Source organism: Poecilia formosa, unplaced genomic scaffold (assembly GCF_000485575.1).
Source record: "Poecilia formosa unplaced genomic scaffold, Poecilia_formosa-5.1.2 Scaffold349, whole genome shotgun sequence".
Taxonomy (NCBI): Eukaryota; Metazoa; Chordata; class Actinopteri; order Cyprinodontiformes; family Poeciliidae; genus Poecilia; species Poecilia formosa.
Window position 1 is genome coordinate 280,633 of NW_006800288.1, and position 14,066 is coordinate 294,698.

At 39.1% G+C, this 14,066-nt stretch overlaps 1 protein-coding gene and 1 long non-coding RNA gene across 2 annotated transcripts in view; one reads left to right on the forward strand and one right to left on the reverse strand.

The window, feature by feature from the left end:
- kcnk9 (potassium channel, subfamily K, member 9) overlaps positions 1–9,947 on the forward strand; it is a 42,953-nt gene extending 33,006 nt beyond the window's left edge. The window contains exon 2 of the mRNA XM_007574316.2: positions 8,751–9,947. Coding sequence (XP_007574378.2) covers positions 8,751–9,634 — 884 coding nt within the window. The 3' untranslated portion in view covers positions 9,635–9,947. The remainder of the gene's footprint in view (positions 1–8,750) is intronic.
- LOC107833238 (uncharacterized) lies at positions 9,725–12,656 on the reverse strand. Its single transcript, XR_001658955.1, has 2 exons — positions 11,744–12,656; positions 9,725–11,472 (listed from the first exon to the last, which is right to left on the reverse strand). It is a non-coding gene; the product is annotated as an uncharacterized LOC107833238 (long non-coding RNA).
- Positions 12,657–14,066: the final 1,410 nt, after the last annotated feature.

Genomic DNA, 14,066 nt, shown 5'->3' on the forward strand with positions numbered 1-14,066 from the left:
ACCTAAAACATGCAGGGCAGGGGGTCCTGAGGACCGGAATTGAGAAACACTGAGTTAATTGCATAAGTATCGCCTTTAGCGGCTTCATTTGGAAGAGAAACAGCTAAACGGGTACGTTTTCACCGGCTACGTTTCCATTACAAACATGAGTAAATCTTTGTTGATATTCTCCTGATTTCGAAACAACACGTTTATGTAGTTGCTGTGTTTCCATTAGGTAGGAAATAAAATCATCACAAGTCAATAAGCTTGTTCATGAGATGAGTTATTAAAATCATGGCTCCGATGGATGTAAAGAGTTACATTAAATATATCCATAATTCAGTCATGGCTCATCATCTATTAGCCATTCCTTTGGCGTCTTTTTCAGGCGTTGGAGCGAAAAGCCTCGCATAGTTGGGAGTGGCTACTTATGCGGCCTTTTAGGAAAATTGTAATCTGCAGTCTTACAGAAGAATTATGGATTCAACACGTTGGATTGACACAACTTTTTATGAACTGTGATGCTGTGAGAGCTCTGGTGGAGCCAGCTGAACATTGTCAGAAAAAAATGCAAACAAACCATCATCCTCCTGCGACTTCCTGTCATCTTCTTTGTGGTTTTTGCCAGTAGCAGCTAGGCCTGTCACAATAAACAGTAAATCAATTAATTGCATGATAAATTAAAATCAGTGCAATAATTTCCATTGTTTTTCTTTTTCTCTCTCTTTCGACCAAACACTGGTCTTTAGCCTTAGTGGTCTCAACCAGCCCTTTTTTTGAAGGACTGTTGTTCTTTTGCAACTTCATTTGTTGTTGTTTATTTGTTGTTTCTATAATTTTTTGTATATTTAGTTTGGATATTTAACTATTTCCCAGTTCCAGTGTAAAATGTTCATTAAAATTTAAAATGACCCTCTGACACTGGCTTCTGTTATCCACTTGTGTTATTCTCACAGCAAAAACATTTGTATCTTATCAGTAACTCTGCCACAGATTCTGTTTTCTACTGAATTATAGGAGAGCTTAATTTAACACAATTAATAATTTATAAGCCATTTTTTATTGCAGAGTCACTTTGTGGTTCTAACTGCTAAGACTTTTTTTTTAAGCCAATAAGCACATTTTGCTTGTTGGAGGCTTCAAATAGAGAATATTTCACATCTTTCTTGGTCTCTTTCTGATTTTGCAGTGTTTTTTTTGTTTCCCCAAGGATGCTTCTTGAGTCAGAGGCTTCGTCTTGCGCTTTTCATCATCCGCCAGGGAGTATTATTCCCTTTCAGCTGCCCTCCACAAACACCAGCATTCACCTGTGCACACATGAGCGCAGAAGCACCTGTGCGTGGCGGGGCTCCGCGTGGAGCAGCAAATATGTCTGTTCCCAAGACAACAGGAGATAATAGAGGCATTATAACCGGGCAAACAGATTACACAGTTCAGCGCCGAGGCAGGAACAACACATCCCATCAATGACATCAAAGGAATACTCCAAAGAGGTGGCACAGTTTACACCACTTTGAGACTTGTAGTTTTCTCCCATAATCTACTTCTCCGGTGACCGGAGGTGTATAATGTGTCCGAACTCACCAGCTTTTACAGGATAACGACCGAAAAGCTTTTCATGAACGTTTTTCTCTCAGTGAATTAGATCAGTGGTAGGTGGCACCCAAGATGACATTGTTCGATGCCATAAATGTCACCTGGAATGACATTCAAAAGGTAGGCTACAGGTCATGTGAGTGTCCATGAACTTCCCAGGCAATGATCTCGTGTTTATCGTATTGGCGATGTAAGGAACTCTCCCTTTTTTTTCTCTTTTTTTTTTTTTCTTTGCCCATTTATGACTTCCTGCCTGGGTCTCATCAGATACAGGTAACGACTTCTGATCTTAAAATCCTGCCAGAAGTACACCGCTTCAAAAATCCCGACCAAACTGCGGCGTGTTAGACGCAGCTTCATGGTCGTTCTCATAGCGGCTTGTTGAATAATCACCCAATATGCTCTGATGTGATTGCAGCGGCGGAGGCCTGCTCTGGGAAAGCTCAAAATGACCAAAAATCAGTTGGTATAATGTCCTGGAGTGGGAAAGGCAATGCTTAAAGATGAGCTGCTGATTAGACCTGGGGTAATCTGTCTGCGCAGAGCGGCGCTGCAAATAAAATAAAAGCTTTCATCTTGTCACAGCTGCGGCTGTAATTCATTACATTCTAATTACTCGCCAAGAAGAAATTAATGCAATAAGAAAAAATATATATAGATTAACTTGCTCTTTTAGATTATGATGGAAAGATGGAAGGAGAGATGGCTATACGAATATGTACTTAAATGGGAGTATAATCTGCCTTATTTGATGCTAAAAGCCTTTTTTACGACACCCTTTGCATATTGATGTTATCTCTGTAGATTCCCTCTGCTAATGCCTGAATTAGAGGACAATCTAAGAAGAAGCAGAGGTAGAATTCAGCATTATTTCACGTGACTTTTAAGGTTGTCACAGATTGGAAAGACCAATGCCAGCATTCACAAAGATTCTCAGAGTCCTCCCAGAGCATTCCCACCTTAGCCTAAAAATTCCTACCAAGCAGCACTGGTTTCAGAGGGATTCATTCAGGTGCTGACTGAGGAAATGACGGAAATTTCCTCAGTCCTCATCTCAGTGAGGAACCACACCTAGCAACCACGTCGTTGCCAGGTGTCGATGACCTTATTGCTAGGTTTGATGCAGTCCTCTACATACTGGGACAGAGAAACAACTTACCGTTAAGGGAAAACCGGTGGCTTTGCTGACTAGCCTTAGCATTCTGCTATCAGGAAGAAGCCGCACCATAGCAGAGATAAAGTGGGGGAAGCGGAGAGCAGGATGAGCAACGCCACACAGAGGTTGTATGACAGCTCTAAGACCCTCCTCCTGCCTCTGATTGGTTGTTTCTGGTGGTTAGCACGGGGAGACGGCAGTGGAGCTCAATTTCTTTTTTCATAGATTATCTGTCTCATTTTAAACTGTCAACATTGTGACAATTTCAACAATAAAATGTATTTACTGCATATTTAAGGAGTTGACTTTTAAAGCGTCTTTATCAACTTTTATGATTTGTTAGCATAGCTAACACTAACCTGCATATTTTCAACAGGATACCAGCATTTCCAACTCTATTATGTTTCTTTAAATACAAACTTAAAAACTCAAAAAGATGTGGCAATTTTGTTGCAACTGTTCAGCTTTTCTGTTATCTCCTGGTCTGCTCTCTCTTGGTTTGTGGCAGCCTGAATGAGCTCCATGGATATCTGTACATGTTGAGAAAATAAAGTTACATTAAATACCTTCTCAGACTGAAAGTAGCTAACACAGAGACTTCTTCACTCTAGCAGCATCTGTCCTGACTAGAGTTGTTTTCAGCTGCTAGCTCTCTGCTGTGGTGTATTTGCTGATTCTCAGTGTCCAGCCGGACGCCTGTCAGGATGAATCATGCTGGAAATCCTACGGTCACCTGTCGATTTCTGTGTGCAGCTCTGCCAATATAAAGCTCCATCATATTTATTTGTCTTGTACCAGTGCAGGTCAATATCCTCGCTGTGTTCTGTTAGTGGAGCAGTAGATCACATTGTTTAAGACACTCTCCCTGTGCAGCATGTTATTTATCCAACATGCTTCAAAAGAATGTATCTTGAATTGATGGTTTGACAAAGAAAAACAAAATCTATCCTTAATGTGACAGAATCTCTTCTAAAGTAAAGAAACAATATGGCTCACCAAATATGAATTGTGTTTTCAACTCAATCTTTCAATGTGAAAGATTGAAATTATGTGCTGCCAAGGAGGAAAACAATGAAAAAAGTCAATGTGTGATAAATACCTTACTCAGTTCAAGAGCATGTTTGAAATTTGACGAATTTTAGGAAGAGGCATGATGACGTTTGTACAGAATGACTTCACAACTCCTGAGTATTTGTCATAGTTTGATTCTTCAGACATTATTCCCATTCCCCAATCTGTAGTACTATTATTTTCATAATATTTTTCCTGATTTGATCTTTTTTTCTGTTTATGTTGGGAAAATGTGCTGTTGTTGTGTTTGACTAATGTTCCAGACGGTCATTAAAAAACAGAGGAACATTTCCTCTGAGCATCTATTTGGACTAAAATACATTGAAATGATAATCTCATATCCTGTCCACAGAGATGATTTAGCAAACTTGGCACCATTTAGTGTTTATTGCTTCATTCTCTGGTGGGCTACAGCGCCACCCATGGGCCCGGCAGACCTACTACATCAATTTCTGTAGTTCTGTGCAGATTTTCTCTCTTTTTTGTTTTTAGTTTACAAAAACATACTGTTCTCGTCTTTATGTGGGTTGTTTCCAGATTTACAGGTTAAAAGTGTTTAAAAGTGAAAGTTTAGTTATCTCTAAATAGAGCTTGGAAATATGGACTTTAAATGTTAACACAAAGTTTTGTGGAACTAATGTGATGACAATAAAAGTGACGAAAATAACTGTTTATTACTTTTATTTTATGTAATTCCATGGCTGTCAGTGAATAACACAAATACCGCTCTTGAAAAAAAATGGTACACATGGTAGGACAGCGGTCACAGAAGAAAATACCTGTGACTTGTCACTGAAATGCAGACAGTAACTGCATTTAATCATATTTTCAAATTTATTAATGACCTGAATGAAAAAACAGAGGAGACCATAGTGAAGCTAACAATGCGGACAGTTTGGGGCTGTTTTAAATATCATTAATTGGAATTTATTTACAACCATAAATCAAAATTCTCATAATAACATTATCACAATAGACAATAAACATTAAAATAATTGCCTACCCCCACCTCTAAATAGAATTTATAACATCTAAAACATTTTTAAGTTTCAAAGTAAAGTTGAAAATATACAATCTAGTGTAGATATTGTCTGGAGAAAAATGCATCTAAATAAATGAGCTCTGAGTTAGTTGTAAAAATCTGAAGTACAATTTGAGTTAGCTGGAGCCGCAGAGTTTTTATTTACAGGACTTCCCCTTTCCTCAGCCATGTTGTCTTTCTTGATTTTTATTTTATTGAGTTTAGTTTCATATAATAAAGTAAAGACACCTGTAGTTTCACAGTAACAACAAAACTGTATGATTTCTGGAAGAGAGAATGGAAAGCGTTCCTTTAATCAGGTTTGGTGCAAACAGCAACAGGCCTGATTACCTTGGGCTTCGTATTGACGTGTTTTGTCATGTAGATAAGGTTTTTTCCATTTTCATTTGCGCTCTGAGTGGTAAACCAGCACCAGATCTGTGCAGCAGATTGGACAGTGAATTAAGCGGCTTCTTTAGTTCCGAAGTTTGGCCTGAGATACGGTCAGTAAGGATAATTGTCCCTTTCCGGCAAAAAACCCCTGTCCTGTTGGTTTACATTTGTCTGATGTTATCAAAGTTTTATTCCTGCTTCAACCTGGCTGTGTAGCATGAAATAATGAACTGTTAATGCAAACTGGGTCATTTAAAAAAACGCAGCGCTTCATAAACATATTAGCAACTTTACATTGTAGCATCTTTGGATTAATACTCAATATTGATTTTCCAATGCAAATTTGGTCTTTATAAACTTTGATAAATGTTATTTAAACAGCTTCCGTGTCCTGCTGAAAACCTTGATTTGGATTGGTTAGCATGCCTGGCATCTCACCTGCTTTTCTTCAGCGGCTTACCCTAAAATGATGGAAGTTGTTGTGTTAAGGAGAAATATAGTCACAATGTAATGCAGCATCCAACTATGAAAGGAAAAATGATAAAATATGATTAAACATTTCTAAAATAAACCAATAAATTAAACCTAATAGATGAGATCTGGCTTTAACTTGCGTGAATAAATTACAGAAAATATTTATTCATGTTGGGTTTAATTCATTGGATGAATGCAATGAACTTTTCGCACGTACAGTGCTTATAAAAAGTATTCACCCCCTTTGGGGTTTTTTTTAATCCTTTTTATTGTTTTAAGGTTTAATCATAACAAACAGCTGCTTTTTTAACAAACATATGTACTTGAGACACACTGCACACAGGTGATCTCCTTTCAGTCACCGTGAGACGACTACCACCAATTGGCTGGACCTCTGTTGAGTCACTTTAAAACTGGTGAATACTTATGCAATCACGTTTTATGTAAAATATCTTTGTCACTTTGTGGAAATCACCTTTCCTTTTGGTGTTAAAGAATTTCTTGGTCATATTTTTTCTTTGTCAAAACTGACATATTTTGGTGATCATGATTGATATGGAACAGGGTTAGACATCCAAAGGGATGAATATTTTTATAGTGACACTAGCTACTGAAATCCAGCCTCTTTTTACTTGTCTTAGACAAATTATTGTTCACATTTTAACAGCTGTAAGATGTAAGATGTCTCAGTAAAGCAGTAGCTTAGCTTGTCAGATGCATCTACTTTGGAAATGTTTTAAGAAATAGTTCAAACAGCATATTCGGCTTCATTAATCTGCAATGCGCATGCAAACATGAATTAAGCGAAGCCGTTCCTGGTCCAGCTCTCTCTTCTGAAAGAGCATAACTAGCAGATACACGAGTGAGCAGAAGGCCCGATGGGAAAAAACAGAATCAATATTTGAGAGCACAAACCACAGATCTTATTCAAGACATTTAAATAAATATGTTTCCTAATATTGCCTCGCTGTTTTCCCAAAAAAATCTGACGTCTGTCACAGAGAGTGCTTTCATGGAGCGACGATCCGCCAACTGACAGGTGGCGTTTCTTGGCTTCGACTTGAGTTTTAACATCGGCACCAACAGTGCTCCGTAAAGAGAGATGATCGATATGACTGCTTAAGAACCGTAGCTCTTATTCATGCTGCAATCTCTCAAGTGACTTTGTACATAAGATGAGATACGCACAGAATCACTTGCGTTTTCAAAATTGAATCAAAACATAGTGAATGAGTTCCATTGTTAACCCCACAGGTTGGTTTTCCAAAGTATTGCGTGTGAGTCAGCAGCTTGAGGTCTAAATATAAAGTCTAATTAAGCTAAAAGCTTTACTGGCGTTCCCTCTATGACTCTTTCTCAATCCCTGCTCCAAACTCCTCTGCCTCACCGGAAACTTCTGACTAATGGGACACCCCTTCACTTTAATGTTGGGCCCCAAATAAGATTAATGAGCAGGAACATTTCTGTGGCGGCCACCTTATTCAATACCTCACCTGGCAGCGCTCACAGACTTACTGAGATTTTCTTTATGGTCCTGTTTGTAAACAAAAGCTGATTTGGGGTCAGAAAGTAAAGTAGAGGTGACTGCCGCTTCAAAACCAGAAAAAAAAAAGATTCAAATCCCTTGAATTCTTAGCATTTTGTCACATTGTGACCACAAACTTCACTGTGTTTTACTTGGATTTTGTGATAAACCAGCAGAAAGTAGAGCATAATATGGTTTTCAAACTTTTTTTCACACACTTTTTAACTTTTTGGTAAAAATCTGTTCAGCCTCCTTTACTATGAAACCACTAAAACAGTGGTTCTTAACCTGGGTTTGATCGAACCCCTGGGGTTCAATCGAACAAAGGTTAAGAACCACTGCACTAAAACATATCCAGGTGTAACCGGTTACCTTCATAAGTCACCAGTTTAGTTGTTAACATACAGCTGTGTATAATTCAAACTTAAATGAACTTAAGTGATTTTGACTGATTTGATGGAGGAGAAACAGAGTGAGGTTGTGAAACATTTTCCTAAACTTTGAATTTGTCATTATGGATTGTTTAATAAAGCATCCCCAAAATCAAAACTTTGCAGAAAACTCAGCTCAGGTGGAAATATCTGTTCACTGGACAACTGTTACAGTAGTTGGGCATTCTGTAAACCTGGTGACAAGAAAGCCACCATTGAAAATAAGCTCCACAGCATTCATGTTGATAAAGATGCTCTGGTTACATGAGAACAGACTTACACTTTGTCGCCAACTTGCAACATGTAACCACAGTAACTCTGCATATCACCTTGAACATCCCGTCTCCACTGTGAAACACGGTGGTGACTACATAATGCTGTTATAATGGAATCGCAATGGATTCATTTATGTCAAAGTAAATTTAATGGGGTAAAAATGGTCCAGTCAAAGTCAAAATCAAAATAAATTGAGAATCCTTTGCAAGACTTGTAAATGGATGTCCACCAACTCTATGTACTGACTCTGTGATTTTAGAATGCAGTTGGTGACTCTGTATGTGGTTTTATTGAAGGGTAAAAACATTTGAGGTTTTAGGTCTTTATGTGTTTAAAAAAAGAAACGAGGGTTACAGGTTAGGATTAGGATTGGGGGCCAGTAACCATTTGGGTGAGAAATCCCATTCATTTGACTGTCACATTTTTCCCAAATGGAAAGAAATGAAATTCCTGTGAACTGACAGTGGATGTCAATCTCTCCTTGATTTTTGCTCATTGCCAGTTTTTCATCAGCTGGGTTTGCTATTTTGCCCATTTGGCATGCAGTTAGCTGCCTCCCTGTGGTTTTCTGGACCAGGGAATTTTTGACCTCTGACATAAAGTCCACACAGTGGTTCAACTTTACTTCTACTTTCTAGGCGTAGAAAGTTGAAAGCCATGTTTTCTTTTCCTTGTTGTGTGTTTTCTGTTTCCATTGGTCGGTCATGGAAAATCCTGAAAGCATCTGTGGTTCTCCAAAGGGTTATAAATACCTTAGCAAGGTGCAGCAAGTTAACTCTGTTTGCATTGCTAATTTTTCTCGTTATTTTTTATTGTTGTCCTCAGGCTATGGGCATGCAGCGCCTGGGACTGATGCAGGGAAGGCCTTCTGCATGTTTTACGCTGTCCTCGGAATCCCTTTGACCCTCGTCATGTTCCAGAGCCTGGGCGAGAGGATGAACACGTTCGTCAAGTACCTCCTGAAACGCATCAAGAAGTGCTGCGGAATGCGCATCACGGACGTGTCCATGGAGAACATGGTGACAGTGGGATTTTTCTCCTGCATCGGCACGCTGTGCATCGGCGCTGCCGCGTTCTCCCACTATGAGGACTGGAGCTTCTTCCAGTCGTACTATTACTGTTTCATCACGCTAACGACAATAGGCTTCGGAGACTTCGTGGCCCTTCAAAAGAACCGGGCCCTCCAGAAGAAGCCCCTGTATGTGGCCTTTAGCTTCATGTACATCCTGGTGGGCCTGACGGTCATCGGAGCGTTCCTCAACCTGGTGGTGCTCCGCTTCCTGACTATGAACAGTGAGGACGAGCGGCGGGACGCCGAGGAACGTGCCTCACTCGCCGGCAACCGCAACAGCATGATCATCCACATCCAGGACGAGTCGCTGCAGAGGAGCCGGCGGCGACGGGAGCCGTACAGGACGGAGGTGACGGACCTGCAGTCGGTGTGCCCGTGCATGCACTACCGTTCACACGACTACGGCAGCTCTAGCGGTGGGATCGGAGGCCTGGGTTGTGCCTTTTCGCATCAGAACTCCTTCGGCTCGCAGCTGAACCCCAGTCAGTACTTTCGCTCGGTCTCCTACAGGATCGAGGAGATCTCGCCCAGCACCTTGAAGAACAGCCTCCTCCCATCGCCCGTCAGTTCGGTTTCTCCCGGCCTTCACAGCTTCACGGACAATCACCAGCTCATGAGGAGGAGGAAGTCTATCTGAGACTCGGCGCTCACCGGACAGTGAGTGGTCACGTTTTATACACAAGGTCAAACATTTTCAATGCTGCTCTTCACCAAGATTTTTATTTTAGCACCTTTTACCTCCCCGCCCCCCAACTTCACAAGTTTGGTTGTACGTACTTGCTGCGAACGGATAAGAGAGACTACTGGACGGAACAGCAAAACTGGACCCGAACAGGATGCAAAGCATGAAGCATGGATGTCTATTTTTTCAAGAATTGCTTAATTTAAAGAGACGTGACACAAACTACAAACTTACTTATTACAGATTTACACAATAAAATGAATACATGAACTTTGGTTATGTACTCGATGAATGCACACTGAGAGAAATGCTATTTTTCAAAGGGAGTTTGCTTGTTTCACTTTAACTTGAAGAGATATTTGTTATGTATTATCCCATTGCCTCGCTGCAGACAGAGAATTCAAGAATGATCTAAAGCATCAGGTATTATTTTCTATAAGCAATCATTTACTCTGATGGTTTCACCTCACGTTAAGCCAAAATATTGTTGCCAATATTAGCATGTGACTTGGATGTCATTTACTTAGTAGTGTGCCATGGGTTTGTGACCTTCTTTAGTCTTTTTTTTCCCCCATGGTTTCTGTGTAAGTGTCTTTTGTGTGTGAATCAAAGGATCATACTGCTGGTATTGATACTTCCTGCTGATCTACAAACACTGGGTTGAAACTCAATAGCTTTAACTTCACCTGTAGCCTTTTCATGTACATAGTGACCTAAAGGGAACCACAACAACCACAACACTGGCAGTTTTCTAGTTTCTTCCCATCAGAACAATTGATTTTTTTATTATTATTTCACAGACCTTCATATCATCTTAATGAATATTTAGTACCATATCGGCTACTGGCTCACAGCTTGAAAGCCTTGATTTCAGGTCTTGGCAGGTGCCAGAGGTCCCCACCTTGAACGCATCGATTGGCATGATGTACTCCCACTTCCAGTCAAAGTCCAAAAACATGCATGTTGGTTTAGTTTAGCTCAAATGAATACCTAAGTTTGAGTTGGAGACTGTTTATTATTGGCTGTTTGTTATGAAAACTAGAAAAACTGCTGAGTTAAAGACAACCCAAGTTGGATCTTTTTCTCCCCAAAAACTTTCTCCTGGATCAAATATGAATCAATTCAGGTCTGATTTGAGTTCACACCACAGCGACAAATTATGGATTTGATCCATCAAACCAGGTTAGGTTGTCATCTTCTTAAAACGGGTTACTCACTAATGTCTAATGTCTAGGCCAGCAGTGAGCTGATTGAAAACAATGTGTTTGGGTAAAAATGTTGAACTACATCAAGCTTGAGGTCAATTTGCCCTTTCATCAATTTCAACCTGCATTTGTGTTTGCAACACTAGTTTATACGACTATGCCTAACATTTTGTCATTTTGGCTGTTTATACGTGTCCTTAACACAGTGTTTATTTCTGTTTCTTTTGGTTGGATATTTTGTTATACTCGTGAAAATGGGGGGTAAAAAGTTTCTAAAGTGGATCCAGATATTCACATCTGTTCTGACTGAAGAAGCATAAAATATTAACTGCCACAAACTCTCTTCAAAAATCTCATTGGCAGACAGCAGCTGTTCACACATTAAAACTTTTTTATGAAATGGTCCAAATTGGAAAGGTTTGTAAAGGAGCAAATCCACCAGCTCAACATCTTGGCAGAGTTTAATGAGATTTTTATTGACAATCAGTTCAATTTGGGTTACAAAGTTAATACTCGGTATGTAATATTTTACAGAATATTGCCTTCCTATTTTGACTTTATGGCCAATTCTTTGGTCAATGTGTGAATCTTGAACTTAGCTACCACTAGCTTGTGCTAGCAACATAGCTAGTTAAAGCTAATAAAATCTTAGTGAACAAATTTGTTCTCCGGTTTGAACTATTGCCTTTCTATTTTGGCTTTTTAACCAGTTCTTTGATCAAGGTGTTAATCTTGAACCTAGCTAGCACCAGCTCCTGCTAGCTAGTTAGCTAGCTAAGGCTAATGAAATCTTAAGTGTGAAGTATTGCCTTTCTATTTAGGCTTTACAGTCAATTCTTTGGTAAAGCTAGGTGTGAACTTTGAACCTAGCTTGCACTAGTTTGTTCTAGCTACTTAGCTAGTGAAGCCTAATGAAGTCTGAAGGGAGGAAACTTGTTCTCTAGTGTGAACTAAAGCCATGAACACTACACACTGACAGGAATAATGTTATGAAGCAGCTGTCATGTCTTATTTCAACCTGATGAATAGGTCTAGTCAGACCAGTCAAGATGTTATTTTATGTTCATACTGGCCGTCTGTGAAGAATGGTTTAATATTAAATCAGAGGTTTTGTTATAACTACTTAGATTGCCAAACAGCATCAGTTCAGCATTTTAGTGAAAGTAATAACCCAGCAGGTTTTTTTTTTTTTAAAGATTAAGTGGGTACGAAGAATAAATAAATGCCTTAGGATGGTTGACGTGTCACGATAGACTCTGAGCTTTTTTTCCTGATGTATGTTTCAGCCTCGACTAAATCTTACCTTCAATATAAATTCATTTAGTGTGTTTCCATCCAGCTGTAAAGCAGATCAATTTGAAACCTTTCCATCTGCTCTCATGCTAATGATCTCCATTTAGGAAAAAAAAAGAAAACCAACCCAAGCAACAGTGAGAGCCACTTTGCAGAAACACAATTTTTCAAAAGGAGCCAATGGTGCCAGTGGTTCTGATGCACAGTTTTAAAATGCTCACAACAAAAACTGAAAACAGAAGTGAACTGCAAAAAATTTTCTAGAACTACATTTCTGGCTAAAAACATTCTCTAGCGATAAATGTCATAAAAATGAAAGGATTTTTATTATGCATTTAATTATTATTCTTTTTCTCTCTCCCAGGATGTCAGCAGTACAATTATTACTGCAATTATTTTAAAGGGGCAGTATTATGTAAAATCGAATTTTTTTGAGCTTTGCATCATGTTATATAATGTTGTTCCCTCATCAAAAACAAACCTGGAGTGTTGCTTTGATTCTTTTATGCATGTTTTAGAAATCTCCCATGGCAACCATTCATCTGTGCAAAATGCCTGGGTGGACCTAGCTCCGCCTTTGAAGCGCAGCTCCTCCTCAGAACTGCAATTTCCAAGTTTCCCCAACTAGCTCCTTCAAACTAGCCAGCAGCAATTGGCAAACACCTGGTGGAACTGAGCATCTGCTGAGCTCGTTGTAGGAGCTTCTGCTCAGAGCAACGTTGGTAAAAACCTTGTTAAAGTGTTAATAGAGGAGAAATGTTGTGATGACTTCCTGAAGGTGGAGTTTCAGAAAGAACAGTTTTTAAAGAGACAGAGGCCCAACTTCAAGGTGTTAAATTACAAAGTAACATTTCTTTTAAGGCATATTTGATTTATGCGTTATTATATCAACTGAAGGTAACATAGTTACTTGATTGTGCTATATAATGGCACTATGACTGGAAAACTCATTTTACTGCCCCTTTCAAGACATTCTTGGTTTGATGTGGTTTGTTATTTAATCTTTCCAATTTGGGGAAAAAAATTGGTTGTTAAAACAATATCATACAAACCCAAAATTAATCTGACATTCACACATAAACTGAGTGCGTGATCTCCTTGCCAGATCTGTAGGTTCTAGATGTTGTTTGAAAAGGTGATTTATAAACTGTTACTACAAATTTGAAACTCAATTTTTATTCAGTACCAACTAAAAAAAAAAAATCTTGAATCTCGTTGAAACGTGAACTCACAAATTTGCAGTAAATGTTTGTACAGTGGTTTGATTTTTAATCAACGTGACGCTGACACCTTTACAACCCCAAAAACCGTCTGAACTTTTCGCCATGCAGGGCCAAAAATTTTTGAATTGCAAACACTTGAGGGCCACAAAAATTACACATGTATATTTTTAAGCATTTTTAAAACAAACTTTTTGTGCCTTTTTTTATATATATATATCTTCTCAATAAACAAAAATAAGACAATTTTATTAAAATGAACAAGATAGTCGGATGTTTGTAGAAAATGGATCAGTGAATCTTTGTAGAAAGAAAACATAAACCTCATGCAAGATGGCATTAAGTGAATTTTTCTCTCTCTTTTTTCTGTTTTTTTTTTAACCAAAGTGTAATTAACTCATATATTTAAGTCTTCTGGACCCTTCACAATAAGAGCCACATTCCCAGGGAGCCGAGTCCAACTGCTCGGGTCTGACGGTGCAGAAAGCAGAGCTGTCGGTGCTGACGGGGAAGCGGGCCAATCCAAACAGACAACTCCTCAGGTCTGAATGCACTTTGGGGCCATTAAGGAAACGTGATGAAAACATCAGCACTGAAACAAGCTCAAGTACTGAGAGTGAGTTAATACGAAGTGTCGGCCGAAGACGGCAGATAAGGGAAGGCTTGATC